The 22,127-nt window shown below is 36.2% G+C and overlaps 1 protein-coding gene across 1 annotated transcript in view; it reads left to right on the top strand.

Moving 5' to 3' along the window:
- The window catches only part of LOC138713645 (uncharacterized), a 64,802-nt gene extending 43,225 nt beyond the window's left edge, over nucleotides 1-21,577 (top strand). The window contains exons 6-9 of the mRNA XM_069845900.1: nucleotides 4,610-4,700; nucleotides 8,678-8,855; nucleotides 14,302-14,539; nucleotides 18,783-21,577. Coding sequence (XP_069702001.1) covers nucleotides 4,610-4,700; nucleotides 8,678-8,855; nucleotides 14,302-14,539; nucleotides 18,783-19,048 — 773 coding nt within the window. The 3' untranslated portion in view covers nucleotides 19,049-21,577. The remainder of the gene's footprint in view (nucleotides 1-4,609; nucleotides 4,701-8,677; nucleotides 8,856-14,301; nucleotides 14,540-18,782) is intronic.
- Nucleotides 21,578-22,127: the final 550 nt, after the last annotated feature.

Raw genomic sequence — 22,127 nt, 5'->3', positions numbered from 1 at the left:
CATATTCTTCTATACTGTCCATCCATAAATCACAAAAGAAGTAAATTAAAATCATTAGTACCAGTTACAGAAGACACAGCCCTGCAGTATAGGCTTTGATGGTAACTACTTTTATCAGGATTACTATGCTGCCATCTAGTTATTACATAAAGAGTCACGTCATAACTCCCATTTGAATTGCATTAGCAACTGTACTGCCATCTCGTGTTCGTTTACTGCGGACGGGTGTCGATTCTGCTTGTATTTATATTAATCATAGTTAATCGTGTTATTTTAATTACTGTAGAAATAACTTTACCTCTGTCTGTGGTGTAATAATCATGATGAAGATCTGGAACACATTCTTCTATTATGTCCAACCATAAACCACAAAAGTAAATTAAAATCATCAGTACCAGTTGCAGAAGACACAGCTCTGCAGTATGCAGGGTGTTTCCGGGCTAGTGTTACAAACTGTCAGGGATGATGGGGAAGGGCACATTTATCAATTTGAGATAAGGAACCCTGGTCCGGAAATGACCGAGTCGAAAGTTACAAGCAAAAATAGTTCTGCGGAAATTAAATTTTTTTATTCCTCTGTACACCTTATTTATATGTATTTATCTGTACATCTTACACATATTGTATTCATCTGACGTTGTTTACGTTGTCTATTTACAGTATTCCATTCAGTGCGCTGTCTGAGGGGTGGGGACAGGAAACTACACTAAATCAATGCAGATGGCGTAATGTGTAACGGACATGGTCGGTCCTGATATGCACGTCTGTAGAGAGCAATGTATGTGTACAAGTTGCAGTGTCCAGTCGATCAGTCCTAGTGAAATGGAGGAGTACACGAGAGCGGAATATGCAGACCTGATTTTCGAATACGGATGAGCCAATGGGAACAGTAGACAAGCTCACAGATTGCATCTGGACAAGTACCCACGTAGGAGACATCCGGTCCATACCATCTTTCCACGATGTTCCAAAGGTTAAGGGAAGGAGGGCACGTGGTGCGAAATTACAATTCCAATTCCACACAACTATTTTTGCTTATAACTTTCGACTCAGTCATTTCCGGACCAGGGTTCCTTATCTCAAATTGATACATGTGCCCTTCCCCATCATCCCTGAAAGTTTGTAACACCAGCCCGGAAACACCCTGTATATTGACTACACCCCAACTCTGGCTACTAGCAACAGGCATCTATAATGAACACCGATCAAAATACCCCTCATTTCTCATGAAAAACAAGAACTGAAAAGACTACAGTAGACTATAGTGGACTTATGTTGTCAGAAACAGCTGGATACATTAAGAAGATTGATTGATTAATCAAGACATTTCAATGTCTCCCATCAAGAGCCAACAGATGTTTATGTTTATCGCGCTTCTGCGAATCAGCATACATGAACTACCAACAATAGTGATTAGATGGCAAGTAACAAACACGTGATGTTGTCATAATTTGTGGGCGCGTATATTTTCCCAAGAATGTTTATGAATGATTAATTGGATCACTTGTTGACGAATAAAGGGAGTGAATTCTGAGATATGTGGACGTATTTCTTTTATAGCTTGCGTATCAAAGAATTTCCGACGTTAATCTTTAGGCTCGGACGATAATTAATTTGACTTTTCCTTCAAATTCGTATGAATCTTCTGACTCGCAGCTGTCTGGACTGTCATATACGTAAATCAATCGCCGAAATCGCTATAAATCACATATCCGGCGTAGATGGCGATTTCTCGGAGCTGTGACTTTAGAACTAGTCACAGTCGGAAAAAAATCGCAGGTCTTCAAATCACACCACACCACTACTGAGCAACAGTACAGTAGTACATTCTCTTTGAAACAACTCTAATTTATTATTGTTGTTGTTGTCTATGACCTAGTCAGTACACACAATCATGAGCAAAAAATTTCCCATCTCATTTGGTTTGGAGTAATAAGTATTTCCACAAACTCAAGAAAAATATCAAACGTGTTCTTTTGCATAGCTTATATTGATTTTAATTTAATCACAGGTATTGTTGTACAGTACGTTTACTGAGTGCATATTAAAGACGTGTAGGCCTACGTCTGCTGACAACTAATTCAGTAAAATGAAATATTGTTGCTAAATAACTCTTATTCAAAATTGCCTGCCTTTTTAAGGAATAAAATTTACTTATTACCACTCTAGATCATATACAGGTGCTCAACTTAATATTCGGTCAGGCTTTAAATTGAATATTTAAAAAATTTAATAAACTATTTGAAGCGTAATAAATACATTAATGCGTATAAAACAAAAATATTTGTACTTCATACAAAGTAAACAATACAATACATTTTTCAAAATTGAATCTGACATTACAAAAATCAAACTATTTATTCTTTTATCAACATAAACAAAAATATCGCAGTCAATTTAATAGTCGGTCAAAAGTTAGAAAATCAAAAATATACTTCTTCATAACAGCAACAGAAAATTAATAATTTGTTGGGTACTCGTTCTGCTGGATAGCATGCTGCAATCGTCTGGGGATACTGGCTACGATCCTGCTTGTATATGCTCAATCAATACGACTCCATTCCTCTTCCAGTAGTCTCTTTAACTCTTCTTTTGAAGAAATTGGCACTTTTCTCACTCTTCTGTTCAGCTCATTCCATCTATTTTCTATGGGGTTGCTGTTGGGAGATTGGGGAGGCGTATCGATAACTTTTGGACAGTTATACAGTACCCAATTGCGCACAATATGCGACTTCTTATATTTGGGGTCGTTGTCTTGGTAAAATTTGAATGTATTACTTATTCCAAATTTTTCAGCACTCTTGTGTGAATTTTCTTTCAGGATTTGGAGATACTGTTCCTTGTTCATGTTACCGACAATGAAGACGAGCTCCCCTACTCCAGCAGCTGACATGCAGCCCCAAACCATATTCTTTCCACCACCATGCTTCACAGTTGCTTGCAAGTTGTCGATTTTCATGTCTTCTTTCACCTTATGCCGTACCATCACCCGACCAGCCTGACCAAAAACGTTAAATGGACTTTCGTCTACGAAAATGTCGTCATTCCACCATGCTTCATCCTTGTCAGTATTGTTGTTTGTAAACTAAAGTCTTTTCTTTGTGTTAACTTCAGATACCAGAGGTATTTTCCTAGCCACTCTTCCATGGTAACCACTCTTCCTTGACATTCTTCTAATTGTTTCAGGATGCACAGCCTTTGAAGGTTCTTTGGCTAGGTCTTTTGCTAGTTGGGGAGCACTTACTTATTCGAAGGTTCTTATTAACTTTCCTGATGATCGAACATATATCTGTCTGTTAACTTCCTTGGTTGCCCTCTCTGCGGCACATATTCAATCCTGCCTTAATTGTCATATCTTCTAATTATGTCCCCAACTGTACTCCTTCCCATATTCAACATTTCGGCGATCTATGTGTACGTCCCTTCGCATGGTGAAAAATAACAAGCTGTCGTTTTTCAAAACTAGTATTCTTGCCTTTATACTCCATTATTATAATGATCTTGCAAAATCGGACTACAGGTCTGCAAGTGTTAACAGCAAGAAGACAACTGAAGCATACCACTCCCCACCCTTCACTGTGCAATGCTTGCAGACGACATAGTAAACACAGTGAAAAGGGGACCGTTTCACACTGACCGAATATTAAATTGTATACAATTTCTTGCTTTTTATATTCAAAAGTACAAATTATATGGTATATATTATTTCTGTATCAATAAGTGTTTGCTCAATATTTTTCTATCGTGTGCTTCAATTTATTAATTATACTTTTTAAAGTTTTTTGCACTTACTGACTCAAGTTCGAAAATAATGAAATTTAAAGCGTGGCCGAATATTAAGGCGAGTACCTGTATGCCCAGATTGCTCGGCCTTATAGGCTTTGACGGTAACAACTTTTGTCAGGTTTACTATGCTGCCATCTAGTTGTTACATAAAGAGTCACGTCATAACTCCCATTTGAATTGCATTAGCGACTGTACTGCCATCTCGTGTTCGTTTACGGCGGACGGGTGGCGATCCTGGCGGTTGTTCTCTTCAAAGTGCTAGCGATTTTAACATAGGGATGATCTATCCATTATATATTTTTTATTTTAGTTGGTTATTTAACGACGCTGTATCAACTACTAGGTTCCTGTTATATATAATATGATCTCTAGGTTACCACCAATGGTGACTAGACCAATACTGTGATCAAGATATATGACACTTCTTTCAATATGAATAAAAACAGAGAATATTTTGAAACACGTTTTATTTACAGCTAGAGTTATCCAGCAAATCTTGTGCTTACAGGCCGTGGGTTCATATCCTGCTTGAATCGATTTTTGCTTGAGATTTTTCCGAGGATTTCGCTAGCTGCAAGACAAATATCAGATAATCCCATGGCGTATTCTCATGCCTACCTCGTCACGAATTCCATACTTGGTAATACTACAGTTGATAAGCGTCGTTAAATAACCAATTAAAAATTTACAAAACAAAATTTAATTATGTTACACTTTTTCACATACATATATTATTGTGTGTGTCACAAAGTGAACATACATACGTAAATATACATAAGTACTGTAATTTATTGAAATTCCTTTTCATTTGTCATTCTTACAGCATGGAAGTACGTTAAACTTATGGAGGTGACTGTCTCTCCCGATCCTGATGACCCTCATATGAGTGGCAGTGTTGCTCTTGTGAAGGATGGGTAAGTTATTCTAAAAACTGAATGGACAAACTTAAACGTTTGTGAGTGAATTCTGAGAGTATATTCACTAAAATGTAAGTTATATTATAAAATACGAGCGACCAAAAGACAAGGGTGAACAAAATTAACGTTCTAAAGTCAAGCTATAATAACTCTTTATACTGGGACATCATTTTATTTTTACTAACATTTCTAATATTAATCTGGCTATATCTTTGGATTAACGGTTGAGAACCGGAAACACTGTTTGCTACCCCCTTCCACGACCGGAGTTTGATGATACTGGCGTAAAATACAAACAAATTACTTTACTAGGTATAGGAGTGAAGAAAAGTAGTTAATTTACGTAAACTAAAAATATCACGATTTTGAGTTTGATATTTTCATTAGGTTTTTTAATCAAAATACGGTACTATATTAACAATAAGTGTTTTTACTCACGAACTGAGCTATCCATGCCGACGTATTCATTATGCAATGTATATTATACCGTCTATACAGCACATTAGCGTACAATATAGAGAGAATGAAGTTAAATTGAAAAATAATCACAATATGGATATTTAAACACATTTTTCAAAATGGTGGGCGTTCATTTCGATAGAGGCTTCAGTTCTTTTGTGTATATTATCGCACTGTAGACTATTGTACCTAATTCCAATTTCGTCCTTCGTACCATTAACCATTATGTTGAAATAAGTTGATTCTGTACCTACTCTATAAAAGAGTACCTTAAGCACTGTAAATTCAATCTTCACTTTCGCCCGACCCGAAAAGATAAAATTACTCAGACATGCTATCTACTGTCCGTCCAAGCGGTTATGTCGTAGGATCGTAGAAAGGGAGGAAATCACGTAACAGTTAATAACTTAACGAGGCCCTTATAATTTAAGTTATTTTAAACAGTTGTATAATATTACGTAGACGCTAATTCCTAACAGAAATTAAGGCTTTCTAAAAAGAGCTAAGACAGCCCAGCCACTAGCCTTTACAGAGGGGCGAGCAGAAGCGGGTGGGGAAAGCCCGGGATGCAATGTAACCAAACCGACGCACAGTATCTGTGCGAAAATATGACTCAATATTGAAAGCTCTTCTTCACTGGAAAATGCGACCACATTTCTGGAAATATATCACTAACTCAGTACTGTTTATTATGACCGTATGGCAACTTTGAATGCATATGCGGCCTTGGTTCTGTGTGGAGGACTGTTGAACTTCATTAGTAGACGGGGTGGGATTGAAGTACTACATTGAAAAACTTGGGTACAATAAAAATTAAAGTAAAAATAAAATTATGTCCCTATACTTTTGTTTACACATTTTAAATAAATGCAACACAATTATTTCACAACAGAAGATATTACATACGTTATTGTTATTGTTGTTGTTTTCTAATGCCAGGCGTTTGAAATAAAAGATGTTATATATGTACGATTTTGAATAACTAACAAAACTTTACTTGTAGCCTACATTACAACACGGAATGAATACCTAACTGCAAATAACAGCGTCTACGTTCACAAATTTCGAAACTGCTGGAGTATTACATCATTGTCGTCATAATAGCAATACTGTTGAGAAAATAGTTCTTTTAATATAACATCTCGCCAGAATCTCTTCTTCGATTTCTGCCTCAAACCAGCCAAATGACGTCTCGAAAAATGTTATTAAAGAAGTAAATCTAAGAGTAGAGCGCTTATGATCGAATAACTTGGCTTTGTTAGGTTCATGAAAACCTGCCGGTACGTATGTGCTGGTGAAAATTGTAATTTATCAATTTTCGCTGCAAATTTATGAATCCTCGAACGCAGTTCATAGCCTAGTTCAAGAAATTGTAAAAGCTAAAGAATTTCTCGTCATTGTACGTAAATTTCTGCAGTGCACTATGTCAAAGATGAATTAATTTTAGCTGCAGCTCTACAAGCAAATTTCCTGGATTTGCAGAATAGGGGTGACAGAAGAGCTCTAATTTGTGTTGAATCATTTCCATTTAGCTTCTCTGAATACTTGAGGATCTTATTTTCAAAACGTCTCTTGTCCATCTGATAACGTAAATGAGCTTCCTGTGTCCATGCATTCTTCAAATATAACTCTACATACAAGTGTCATTATTTGGCTTCAGAGCGCCCTCTAAACCACTAAAATATTGCGTTAAAAGTGACTATTGGAATCAAACTGACTCTTGTCCACAGCAAAATTGCGACAAAATATTAGTTCCAGAGACTCTGATGCTCCTATTTGAATCTAATTGCACCCAAACTCTTTAGATTCATATCTGTTACCTAGCTGGTAAGAAATTTTAGACCCAAAAACGTTTTTGTGATTTTATACAAAGTTAAGGGAATGGACAAGAATCGTTTTGGAAATAAGGTCCTCACTTCATTTCTTAATAATGCAATTTTTTTCACATAGTTAGGACAGTATATCTACTACTGCTATACATCGCTGTTCTACTTAACGAATGCGTGGACAACCTATACACCGCTACGTCTCTTTCGGTGCGTTCTTGTAGGAGAAGAAAATTAACCCGCGCGCAGAGCAATCTTCCCGCCGCGTGCTTCAGACCGTAGAGACTTGAATATGCACAGCTGTCCTAAGCTGTTGAATATGTGCTCATTTTACTCTTTTGTTCAAATTATAATAAGAACTGACACAATGCAATCTGAAACATTGCTTAATTTGCTGTGTTTTATTTTTATTTTTTTTATGTTAGTAGGTTATTTTACGACGCTTTATCAACATTTTAAATTATTTTGCGTCTGAATGAGATGAAGGTGATAATGCCGGTGAAATGAGTCCGGGGTCCAACACCGAAAGTTACCCAGCATTTTCTGATATTGGGTTGAGGGAAAACCCCGTAAAAAACCTCAACCAGGTAACTTGCCCCGACCAGGAATCGAAGTCGGGCCACTTGGTTTCGCGGCCAGACGCGCTAATCGTTACTCCACAGGTGTGGACTACAGTGTTTTATTTTGTATTCAGTAGGCCTACTACTCGAGTGTAGTTAAGATCAAAGAGATATAAAGTTATTTTATTATTTATCTTTTAACGCTAGACGCAAGAGTGTTAAAAATCGACTATTAACGGTGACGCACGAAAAGTACTTTTAACACTAGTGCAAAAAAGTATGTTAATACAGACTTTCAACCGACTGCGAGCTTTGTGAATTGTTTCGGACCAGATGTCACACGACGACATCGCAACTAATCAATAAATGGTTCAAACAATGTCAGGCCTACTTTTAAAAATGACTGTTTTTGGTTAAGAAACGTAGGCCCACACAAATTAAATAAGTCTCTTCAAGAACTATTTTACTTATATTGAGGCCTATAAATATTATGTTTTATTTAACGACACTCGCAACTGCCGAGGTTATATCAGCGTCGCTGGTGTGCCGGAATTTTGTCCCGCAGGAGTTCTTTTACATGCCAGTAAATCTACTGACATGAGCCTGTCGCATTTAAGCAACCTCGAGCATAGAAGGCCAGCGCTATACCAACTGTGCCAACAGGCCGACTTTAGGCCTATATGGAATAATTAAGAATTCGGTAAATGTAATTATAAAAAATTTGAGGCACCCGAATTTGAAACAGGAACCTGCAGTTCAATGTTCTACCACTGAGCTATACTACAGATTCCTTTTAAAGTGATAAAGATTCATTATTGTAATGAAGAGGAATACAGCAGTAGAGAAGTCGGGAGGAATTTTTTCTACGTAATACCAGCACGGACAAACAACTGTCTAAAAAAATGGTGTGCAACACAATGTTAAATTTGTTTTATTTTGATCGTATGATGGCTACACTTGGTCTGCGGCCCTGTTTCTCAAACGTGCTTACACACAAAATAAAATGTAATTTTTAGCACTTGTGTCGTAAAAATTATTTCAGGAAGTGCATTATTTTTGTACTTATAATGTTTCTTCAGTTGTTTTCTCTATTAGATATACTGTATACTAAACGAATTATAATGTACAGGTGCCGCAATCGGGACTTTGCATCCATTATTCCACATCAACCTGCCCGCTACAGAGAACGTCATAATGAGGTGTTTTTAGACTTCGAAGCCTTTCTCCTAAGCACTATGCGAGAGCGTTCCACATTATGGATACATTCACAAATCAAAGCATGCATGGATGCAGTGGACTGTCAACCAGTAAGTATAATATTAGAGTGCCGTTAGTAACATGGTCTAAATGTATCTTGTATTTGAAGAGTCCACTACAAGAATGATGGATGTCACTTTTTTGTCGAAAATGAACCAAGACTGCCAATGCATAGCTTAAGACATATAGAATGTACATAGAGAGTTACATGGCATTAACACTGATAGTCATTGTCCAGTCCTACTGATCGGAAAATCACAGTTAAGGTTTGAGCGCTAAGCATTTCAAACTTTCAATCGCTTCTCCTGCAAAATGTATTCCAAATGACATCCATCATTCTTGCAGTGGACTCTTCATTTAGAATACATTCCTCTGTTAATTTCCTTTACAATCATTTTATACCAACTGTCAATATACTTTTCATAATTTTAGTCTGCACTCTGAGTTTAGAGAACTCACAAAGTAAAAAGTCTTCCAATAAGAGTATCATATATTTAAAATGAAACAAATTGTATGAATGACGGTGGTTTATTTATTTTATTATTACTATTACTATTATTATTATTATTATTATTATTATTATTATTATTATTATTATTATTATTATTATTATTAATAATTTGAAGCACACTTATGGCCGGTTTGTCCAAGTATTGTTAGAAGACTTAACAACTGTTAAACCTTCAACAGTTTGTTAAATACAGTTTTTCCATTTGTTCAACACCAGTTTGGCTTAACAGATTCTTAACCGTTTGTTAACTTTAAATGTAGGATTTCAGGCCGTTAACTCATTTAACAAACAGTTAAACATGGCGGATAACACCACAGCTGTTCAGACAAAAGTTGTGAAAGTAACATGTTATGTTTCTCTTTGAGGAATGTTTAGAGTAAGTGACGGTTTCACCAAGCTTCAGTAAATCAGTCCAAATGAAACATTAACTAGTACTGAACATTGAAATATTTACACGATTACGTTTCTATGTGAGCTGTGTCCGTAGATATCAAGCCTAGCAGCTATATGTGCCTCGTCGCGCTGGTTACGTCATGGTACCCAGATGGAGTAGTCAGTAGCGTGTTGGCTTGCTATCCCAGGGGCCCGTGTTCGGTTCTCGGCGATAACTTTTTTTTTTAACGTAACTAATTTTTATACATGTTACCTTTCTTCATTTTTATAATTTTGTGTAGTGGAACTTATTATTTCACAACTCTGGCTCCACTAGGAGAATTTAAAAAACTCTTGGGAGATCAATTTTCTTCCCGAAATAAAACAAAGATAAACAAACAAATTAAAGAAAAATAAAAGAAATACACATGTGAATTTAATACATTGTCCACATGCCATCGGCGTCTATCACTGCCTGGCATTTTCGGGGCATTGAGTCCACCAGATCGCGGAAATAGTTCTGGTCCTTAGCGAAATCTTCCCAGGTAACCAGAACTTGATCCCAGAACTGATCTGGATTTTGAGGTGGGATGTCTCGATATTTGTCAATCCTCTTTTTCATGCTTTTCCGTGAACCGTCTTTGAACGTTTATGGCGGTGTGCGCGGGGTGATTATTCTGCTGGAAAATTAAATTTCCATCGGAAAGAAAACGATTATAAATTCCAAGAATCCAGCTCTTTCGCTTCTGTTTTAAAGCCAGTGCAAACATATCTTATCGCTAGCTATAATATAATTCTAATAAATGAAAGTTAATATACCAATTAAGTTTTGTTATGTTTGAATGCAAATTATGTATTAATTTACTAATATTTCTTAGGTACCGGTATGTAGTTATAATAATCACTTTCATGTTTTAAAATAAAACTCAGTTGTATGTTACCTAGTTGAAATAGGCCACTTGTTTCAATTCACTAGCTACTATTAACTCTAGATTCTATGTTACTAGCTCTTCAACTATAGCCGATGTCAATAGTGCTTCAAAATACGCAGTGAGTAAATAATAAAATGTTTCAGCAGCAATTGCTTCTTTAGGACGAAATTACATATAATTTATACATGAACCTAAATTAGAGAATTTTATATGATACGGAATTCTCCTCGGGGTTTTCTGTACAGTTTAGTACACACACATTCGTGTAATTATTGTCACCTGTGGTCATAATGCTGAGATTTTTCTAAACAGAAATTCATATTTAGCATTATAAAATGTAACCATACATAATAATTATTATTATTCAATAGCAGCCAATGCAACTTTCATTTATCAATTCTCTGTACTATATGAATCATGGCTACTGTAATAGGTTACGATTTTACACATGTTTCATGACTTACTCCATAGTACAGAATTTAAATAATAATATCAGCCAATAAGAAGTTGTCTTATATATGCAAAATCATTACCAACTGCTGTTGAGTAGTTAGAATAGTATTAACGACAGTTAAAGTTAAGTGTTGGTTATTTTAAACAAAATGATGTTGGAAAAATGGAAAATATCTTAACAAAACGTTAAAAATAAACCAGCTGTTAATTTAACATTTGTTAAGCCAAATTAAACATTACTTGGAAAAACTGGCCATTAATGTCATTACATATGGAAGAGAACGTCAGTTAAATGGCCGCCGCAGATTCGTTGGGGTTGTGAATATGGGTCTTCCAATTTTCAATGACGGACAAATATAAACCAGGCTCAAGTTCATGAATAATGCGCGTGATATTGTTCCTTAGGTCATTAACTGTTTCTGGCTTGTCGGTACAAACCCGTGATCTAACATAACCCCATAAAAAGTAATCCAGTGGCGTTAAATTATATGATCTCGGGAGTCAGTTATCATCATGCGAAATGATGAAGCCTCTGAACTTCTCCCTCAGACTGTTTCGTGAGCAGTATGACACGTGGCGTCATCTTGCTGCTGAAACCAAACGTTTCTGAGATCCCTACAAAACCAGATGCCTCAATTCTTTTTATCAAACGTCGAATTGTTCCCTCGCAATGATGATTACACACACCATACATGGAATGCTTGGTGAACGGATGACCCATTTTGATAATAAATCTTAACGATTTCTACGCATTGTGGAATGGTGTAATGTTCCATGATTATTTGTCAATGACATTATTGTAACCATGGGAAAAATATGACTGCTATAGCTTCATAAACATGGTAGCTGTTATACAAGTAGGACACTCTTATTGAGAGACTCTTTATAAAGTGTTTGGAGCTTATCTTGCAATAGTATTAATTACAATTGGAGAGTTCACTGCAAGAATGATGGATGTCACTTTCCTGTCGAAAATGAACCAAAATTGTCAATGCACAGCTTAAGACATATAGAATGTACATAGAGAGTTATATGGCATTAACACTGATAGTCATTGTCCAGTAATGATCGGAAAATCTCAGTTAAGCTTTGAGCGCTAAGCATTTCAAACTTTCAATTGCTTCTCCTGGAAAATGTATTCCAAATGACATCCATCATTCTTACAGTGGACTCTTCAATTATTATTATTGTTATTATTCATCCTTTCTAAAATAAATATTGCTTTTATATATCCCATTATGTTAAAAATGTTCTACTTTCTGACCTCTTAATCATGACCACGTCTAGCTCTGCCTGCCCTACTCGTAATAAAATGTTACTAATGTAACCGCCAATATGTTTACATGTTTGGTAATGCAAGAATTAAAAGATAGGGATTGAAAATGGGACGCTATAAGACAGTGCTTCACAGAGTGCATTGCACTTTGCACGTGCATTAACAAGACAATACTCGGGGGGTGACAGTGCAAACTGTATGCGTGACGGCGAAATAAATAAATGTAAGTTACATATTTATTTACAATTTTTGTTTTTATTAAGTAACATCTGACAGGAAGTGTATTGAGGTAACTTGAATTCTTTTTATTGATAGAAACATAACACTTAACATAAAATGTAGCCTATTGATGTTTCTTTCGTTGTTTTTTATACCAGTTATATCAGGATTAAGAGTACGACTGACAGAAATCCTGAGAATATGGTTTAAATTAGCATCTGAAATACTCGATCGCAATTATTTTGTTTTTGTACACTTGAGACCATAAAAAAGTGGTTCTCATATGCAAGTTGAGTAAAACTTAAAGTAAACAAAGTTAAACTCCGTTCAGTGTTGTATTTTATTGATTTACCGAAGTGTATGTGATATTTCCGTGCAGGAATTCTGCATTACCATATGATGAAGGCTGGGTGGAGCGGAAAAAAATTCTCTCCGGCATCGAGACCCGAACCCGGGCTTTCAGGGAAACTAAGAGATGGAACTTAAACTGAGAGGATTCAATCCGGCATCGGAACTGGAATTCGGTGTGGCTTAATGGATAAAGCGTCAGAACGTAGAGCTGAAAACCGGTTCCCGATGCCGGAGAGAATTTTTCTCCACTCCATCCATTCTTCATTTACTACATATTGTGTCAATCTAAGATTTTATTTATCTAATTTAGCCTAATCAAACATAACAAACGTATTTTTTATTTATCTAAACAACACTATTCTGAAGGTTAGAACAAAAAAAGTTCGATCGCTAAACTGCGTTACGTTTCGACTCAGGCTCCGCCGTCTAGTTCCGCCCCCTAGACTTAAGACCGGTTCACAATAAACCGGGAACTGAAACGACAACGATAACGGAAATAATGTTAAAATAAGTCTAATTAAATATGAGCGTTCACAATACTTAATTGCGAATGCTCACATTTAAATACACTTATTTTAAAAATATTTCCGTTATCGTTGTCGTTTCCGTTCCCGGTTTATTGTGAACCACTCTTTACTGCAACAATCGCGGAAGATGTATTTGGATACCTCACAGCAGTACTTTTTACCTCGATGCACCGTACATTGCAACGTTGCACGGCTATTTGCTCGCGTGCAATTTTGAGCATTTGTGAAGTCCTGCTATAAGATTATTCTATTACAAATTTAGATCTACAGTGTATTGTGACGTTTAACTGCATCATAGATTTAATTTATTTTGAAGACAATTTTTTTTATTAACAATAGTCTTACAAATTCAATGAAACTTTAAGTACCGTCAACGCGGGCTACTTTGACCCTTAAGGTGTTACTTGAACCCAGAAGAAAAAAATGTTTTCGTCGATGTGAAATAACAGTTTGGTGTCGAAAGTTGCAGTTTTTTTTCTCTGCAAACTTTCATCTGTACAAATATTTTCACCTAAGTTACTCCAATGGTAAGTAAACATTTTTTTCTTCTGGGTTCAAGTAACACCTTAAGGGTAAAAGTAGCCCGCGTTGACGGTACATCTAAAGTGTCTTCAGCAGGAGATCGTTTACTGTTAAAACAAATTTATTAACAGTGATGGAAATAGGACAAAACTAATTTAGGAATAATAAAATGGATAGAAATCATCTGCTGTTTCGTCAAACGTTACTTTATATTCTGTCTTTCTGATGTACAAAGAATATACACGTATTTTACTTGCATTACTCTTTTCGTCAAAGTTAATACAGAAGTAAAGTATTATAACAAATATATAATATTGTTTTTGTGTATTTCAGGAGTATTGTCTGGACTTGTTTGAACCAGCGGGCCATGGCCGCAGAAGACGACGGCACTCTTATTATGAAGCAACCACTGGAAATCAGTCTCATCTTCAAAATCGTGATGAAAGTCATCACAACTCTGGAGTTGTGGGCATTCCTCATGCCGAAGCAATGACAAACCGTTACAATTCAACCCCTACACAATTTACCAAATTTAATGAGAATATTGAATATACAGTTCTCATGCCCGGAGGTATGTTAAATACTGTACACCAGGGATATCAAAACACCTGCACTGTGTGCTCTCAAGAACCCGCAAATTTCCTTAGTAGCGATGATTGTATTTTATCTTGCTAAAAAGAGAACCTTGTTGGATTTGTATTGCTTGTAGTATGAGCATGTAATACAGGCGCTTTAACATCCCTGCTGTATACAAAGGGTCATTAAAAATACGCATGGAATTTTCATTCATCCTAACGATATTGACATTCTTTATTGTAAAAACATCGTAACTCACAAGGTTCTTCTCTTGTTTCAACAAATGTATGTTTAGTTGAATGAATATATTGGTTTTTTTTTCAGTCAATGACTTATCGCTTAATATTTAAGGATTTATTCCTTCATATTGCATTTAATGTTTTTATGAACATTTTTGTGTCTTTTGGTGTTCCAAATAACTACTTCAGTACGATCTTGGCATCTTTCAGTGCAGTCCCTACCCGGAGATCCGATTGAGGTACTATTTTACCTCCGGAGAACTTTACACTGAGGGACTCCATGAATCATAAGCAGTGAAAAATAGTGGGACTGCGTTGGTGTTAATGCAGCTTATTAAATATGTACCAAACCTATATGCTCATAGAATTATTCCAATTCAGAAACAACTAAGTAAACTAAAAGAACTCCAAAAGGAAATAACATTTCAATGGATATCTAATAATTGTAGTATACCTGGAACCGAGAAAGTCGATAATAATGCAAAACAGGCAACATATTTGCAACCAAGACCTCTTCAAGTGATATCTCTATCCAATGCTTTTGCTTCAGTAAAGTCTCATTTTACAAACCTATGGATCAACAATTGGCTCTCGTCTGACAAAGGAAAAATTTTAGTCTGTACAAAAGAAACCAAATGACCTGGAAATGTACAAAAGCTTGCCCAGACATGTTGAAACATTTTTAACAAGAGCCAGAACAGGTCACATTGTCACTCATTTGTACCTACACCGATTTCAGATTTCTGATAATCCTACTTGTTTGTGGTGTAATAATCATGATGAAGATCTGGAACACCTTCTATACTGTCCATCCATAAACCATAAAAGAAGTAAATTAAAATCATCAGTACCAGTTGCAGAAGACAAGCCCTGCAGTATATATTGACTACATCCCAACTCTGGCTACTAGCAACAGGCATCTATAATGAACACCGATCAAAATACCCCTCATTTCTCTTGAAAAACAAATGAATAGACTACAGTGGACTTTATGTTGTCAGCAAACAGCTGGATATATTAAGAAGATTGATTGATGAACATTTTCGTCACCCAGCGAGATCATCTGATAAAACATTATGAATAGGCAATGTTTTAACCTCAAATGTGTCAATACATATTATACAACAAGCATCAATTATCACTAAATAAAATAGATGAAACAATAAAATAAGAATAATGAGTTGAATTGAAATCTAGATAAAATATGTGAGAATACAAATATTTACAAAATATGTTACGGGTTTTCACTTACATTTTAAGAGTGTACGTATAATTGGTTAATATAAGTGAAAGCTCGCTTACAATGTGACCCATTTATATTTAAAATGGGTAAGGTTTATATCGTTGTTTACCCTAAGTGAAATTGTGGCATATTATTCTAAATAGAAGTCAATTGATCTATGTTTACACTGGATTGGATATACAACTTCAGTTCACAATTTAAGAATGTAAATTATGGTTTATTTAACGACGCTCGCAACTGCAGAGGTTATATCAGCGTCGCCTGTGTGCCGGAATTTTGTCCCGCAAGAGTTCTTTTACATGCCAGTAAATCTACTGACATGAGCTCATCACATTTAAACACACTTAAATGCCATCGACCTCGGCCGGGATCGAACCCGCAATCTCTAGCATAGAAGCTCAGCGCTATACCAACTACGCTACCGAGGGCGACTCAGTTTACAATTTATGTTCAATTAGGGTTATTACAATGATTTTGTAGTTTTCAAAATAAATGGTAAATTAGTAAATTTATAATATGTTGTATGTGTTCTGGTGTTAGTATTATAGGGGATATCGAGATATTTTATGGTTGAAATATATTAAACTGTGGCATAATTAATTTATAATTTAAAATTCATCTACTATTAGGTAGCAGTGTTACATGGATGATGCTTCGTAAATCCTTGATATTGTGAGGTTTAAATTTCGTGAGTAATTTGAATGTATGTAATCAGGCTTACGTTATTATACCCATGCTATGATCTCTGCTATTGTAGATTGCAAATCAGTGGTATCTAGAAAGAAGAATATATTAAAATATAGTTTATGATATTATACATTTTAAATATAATGGATCACATTGTAAGCGAGCTTTCACTTACATTAACCAATTATACGTACACTCTTAAAATGTAAGTGAAAATCCATGTTTCCATTGCATAAGTAACTACTGGGCGAATGAGTGTTCTACAGAGTGTTAAAAAAAAGTATCCAATATTTTAGGAGGTGATAGTATGCATCAAAACAAGAAAATAATGTCTAATAAACATGGGTCCTACAACGCATACTTTCTGAGCTCTGAACACTTGTTCATAAGAGGTGCTCAATGTGACGTGCATTCATGGCAATGCATTCCTCTGCCCTTCGGTATAAGGAATCACGCACTCTTTGAAATTTGTTAATAAGTTAATAAGAAAGTCCTGATAATGATACCCAGTTAATCTCTGTGGTAGCACGTATGGCCCTATTAATCCATCACCAAGAACACCCGCCCATAAGTTGATTGAGAAGCGGTGCTGATGCCTTGTTTCTTCAACTGCACGGAGATTTTCATCGCCTACACATGCTGATTACGAAAATTCACAACACCATCTCTGCTGAACCCCGCTCATATCCGCAACCAGACTTTTGTTTTCAGTATTCCTTGCGACGTATCATTATTCCATCCCAGGGGTGTCAACTATGGTATGATTATCTGGTAATCTGCTGTATTGTAGGACAGAGAAATGTATTGCCATGAATGGACGTCACATTGAGATCTCCTATGAACACGTGTTCAGATCTCTGAAGGTATGTGTTGTAGAACCCATGTTTAGTACACATTGTTTTCTTGTTTTGATGCATACTATCACCTCCTAAAATGTTCGATACTTTTTTAAAACCCTGTATATCAGCATCAGATACCAGACATAATTTAAAAGTGGACTAATCTGAAATCAAATCATTAAACAATTTCGGATGTTCGATTGTAAAGAGTCACAATGTTTTTGTAAATCACAACTTTTTTTTAACTTTTTTTTCTAACTTACACATTTTACACCACAATATATTTTCGTCCTTGATTGAAAAATAGTCATCTCCGAAGTCTTTTAAAAGCTCAGTCAAAGTTACAGATTCTATGGGCGGCATTTTAAAACACCTCCACTGAACTTCTTACGAAAGGTTTGCTTTTTAAACAGAACATTGGCATGTGTCGAAACAACCTATTGGAGTGCAAACAATACAAAATCCGCACCCATTAAATTTCAAATGAACAGAGCTCCCTTCACGCGGCATTTTTCATTTTGCATACGAACATGAAGGTGCAGCAGTAAAGTAAACAACTAACGTTATCCTATAGCCAGTGTTCCTTATACCTGTAGCCGCCTCTAGGTAATGTTTTTGTGTCCAGACTTCGTACCCTAATAATCACATATTAGGCCTATTGCTATATTTTGAGGAGATGTAAAATTAGACTGCCATGTTTATGTTTTCCTTTTTACATTTTTAAAGTTGAATAACGTCCCGCGCCGTGGCGTCGTGGTGTAAGGCATCCTGCCTAGGACTCGCGTTACGGAATGCGCGTTGGTTCGAGTCCTCATGGGGGAAGAAATTTTCTCATGAAATGTTGGCCAGTGTATGAGACCGGTGTCCACCCAGCATCGTGATGCACTTGGGGAGCTACGACAGGTAGCGAAATCCGGTTACGAAAACCAGCTATAAAGGCTGGGGGGCTCATCGTGCTAACCAAACGATACCTCCATTCTGGTTGGATGATCGTCCACCTCTGCTTCGGCATGTGGCCGTGAGGCCAGCAGCCGGCTGGTCGGTCGTGGCCCTTCGTGGGCTGTAGCGCCAGGATATTATTATTATTATTATTATTATTATTATTATTATTATTATTATTATTATTATTAAAGTTGAATAACTTTACATTGTCATAAAAGTATACGATTGTGAATTTAAAAGACTATGAGACTATTCAAGGAAATCTACTACCGATATTTTTGTTTTCAGATTTTTACCACAGTGCTCCTAACTCACTGGAAGGATCTTGCAGTACGTTCCTGGTAATAGCAGCCGTGCTGGGATGCTTGCTCTTTCTGTCGGCATTTATTATGTGCTATCTTGTATCTCGTCTTCATTCTGCACTTTCATCAACTCATCATGCACGCTCCATAGACCAACTAGTCCGAGACCATAAACGAAAATACTCCATTGCTCCAGGAGAAACTCCAGTTACAGATACAAGTGGTTATACTGGAAGAAATACGGTGCAATAAGTTATAAATATGAACAGCAAATGTGACTTTATTCCTTATTCGTACCTAAGTTACACGATTACTTTTACACAAGTACCGAAAGTGTCGAACTCCCGATGTGATAACGCCGAAGAAGATACGATATACAGTACATCTAGAACACAGTGCTAGTTTTAATTACATGGAGATGCAGCATGCAACAGGAAAACGGGGTATTATAAAAGTTCAACTTCATGCATAACAATATTTATTTACCAATTTAATTTAATAAATTAGGCCTACATAAGATTATATCAGAACATGATTTCGCCTAATTGGTCACCATTCCTCCTCGGGTGCTCCTAACATCTAAATCGTACACAGCATGTTTGTAGGAATGTCAGAACAATTTAATTTGAATATCTCAATGTCATGTGGTCACTTGGAATACACTCTGATCTTTGGACAGGGGTGTAGTCGTAAATAAAATAGTACCAGGGCGCATCGTGAAAAGTTTATTATTATTATTATTATTATTATTATTATTATTATTATTATTATTATTATTATTATTATTTATTACCAGGCTTAGGATCCGGGACACTTCAGCAACCAATGTACGCACAACATGACTATAGAGTTCCTTGAACATAGCAGACAGACATACTGTGAATATAAACAACGACGTCAATATGCTGCGTTATATTCTGCTATTATTCTAGTAGTACAATCTAGTGACGGTGGAAAATGAAGGATACTTACCTCTCAACTTTTCATGTCCCTCGGCGATGTTGAAAGCGTTAGCGTTACAATGAATAACCATGTACATACTTGCAACTAGTTCCAAATTAATGTTCATTATGGATTGAAAATGCACTGTGATGGCCTGAGTTCGTTGCGTAGAGAGAGACGGAAGAATACTGTACCTCTAATCACGAACCGGATTGTACACTAACGCACAGGTAAATAAAACTCAACGCGCCAACTCCATCTGTACTCCTTGGACTAAAACTTCACTTCATTCTTAAGTTGTCTCGGATCCTAAGCATGCTTATTAGTAATGCAGCTCTTATTATACATACTACTAATCTATACTTATAAAATACAAAGTTGAGTAAGGAGCAAGTAAGGCAATAATTATTTTAAAAAGTAAAGATTAAGAAACAGGGAGCTCCCAGTTGTATAAAAAAGTACCGGAGCGGCGCCCTGCTATGACTACACCCTGTTTCTACAAGAAAAATCACAAATGGTGAAATGTAGAATTCTGACGGGCCAAGAAATATCACCTGTGTTGAAGATCAAGTGATTTGAGAATAGTTTTTGTAAAGTATTCATTAAGTACCTGGCTATGTGGTCGGTAAGTCCATCGTGTTAAAACTATGTAACTTGCCACTGTTCACAAACTGAATGGACGTCACAGTCACTGCTTTTATTTCTTCATCTTAAAAAAGAAAAGGCCTATTATGCCATTAAAAGACCCCGCACATCACATTGTCACATTTCACTGTGTAATGGTAGCTGGTGTAATTCGTAGGGATTTTCACCAGACCTGGCCTACCTGAAGTTTTGAGCTGGAAGTGTACTTCATCCGACATATGCACTTGGTCAATGAATGCAACACATTCACTGACACAAACAAAATTTTTTTCAGATAATTCTCTAAAAATTTCGAGATCATGAAGCCTTAACTGGTGTAGGATCTATATTTTGTAGGAGTGAGATGGTACTGCTTGACGTAGTGCAGAAAGCAGGAGACTCCTAGCCACAGTATTTTCATCTGTATTGACGTTTTCCTGGAGGCTTTTCTTAAAGACGAACCTGTTTCCTCAAAGCTCGTGACCCATACTTTTACGGCGTAAGCTAGTAGTGTCAGAGTTGTAAGCTCCAAAACCGGTTGTGGAGCTATACTTGTATTTTTTTTTAAAGATGGGACATGACAGTTAAGCGGCCGAGCTTGGAACTACAGTGCTATGTTGCCAATATGGATTACCATGCTGCCAGCTGATGGAAGCTAGCAATTGACGTTAAGATGGCCGACGTTAAAACATTTATTGACAATTGACGCGAAGGCAAGAAAACAATACAAAAATCGATACAGAATCAAACACGAAACGTATCAATGCTAACATTATGTGCACAATAAATGTCGCCAAGAGAGCTATTAAGCACTCACCATGTGGGAATGGTAAGTTTGGCAACTCAACCGTTGTTACCATAGCAACAGGTCTACCACGCTATGTGACATTCAGTTGTTTTTCCGATCGCAACGCTCCTGTCATGTCCCATCTTTCAAAAAAACAAGTATAGAGACTGCAGTCGGAGCGTGAACTTGCGTATGTCTGTGGAAACCAAAGACGTTGTAGTTATATATCTAGACACACAATTGGCGCTGGTGTCGTGTACAAATTTGAAACCTCTCGCGCAGGTTCGCGCGACGCCATGTTTGGGGAGCACGAATGATTGTTTCTATAAAGCATTCGGAGTTTAGAAAATACCATTGGATATATAGGCGTTTTCTTAGTGGATTTCCTCTTTCACTGTAATATAACTAAACTTATTTATGTATTTTCTAACATACAATATAAAATAACAGAAGTAAATCTAAATATTGTAACCAAGCATTGTTTTAAATAAGAACGCCTTATATTGCTCATAAATATACTTATTAGGTTATTTCTAATTCCTAAGACCGGATACATGGAATATTTTTACTTATGTTATTTTATATACGTTAGGAAATACGTAAATAATTTATTTAAATTATATTACAAAGAGAGAGATGTCCGCTAAAAATGTATATATACCCAATGGTATTTTCCAAACATCTAACGCACTGTAATAATAATCCTGTCTTTTGAGAATCAGAGGCGATATGACTCTTCTACTGCAGACATTGATTGCAATTCCCTCATGCTTACATCATTCTCAATGACACAATATTGTCAAAATGTGATTGTATGCATTGCTGGCTTAGTTGTTAAATCGTTAAGAAAAATATGGTGTAATAAATATAAAGACTCAATTTATGGTACGTAGCCTACCAGCAATAAACAAAATCTCTTTTATTTTTATAACGAAAGAATAATGGGAGTCTTGTCATACCATCATCTGAGATTATAGA

Source organism: Periplaneta americana, chromosome 14 (assembly GCF_040183065.1).
Source record: "Periplaneta americana isolate PAMFEO1 chromosome 14, P.americana_PAMFEO1_priV1, whole genome shotgun sequence".
NCBI lineage: Eukaryota > Metazoa > Arthropoda > Insecta > Blattodea > Blattidae > Periplaneta > Periplaneta americana.
This window is presented reverse-complemented; position numbering and strand designations above follow the sequence as displayed.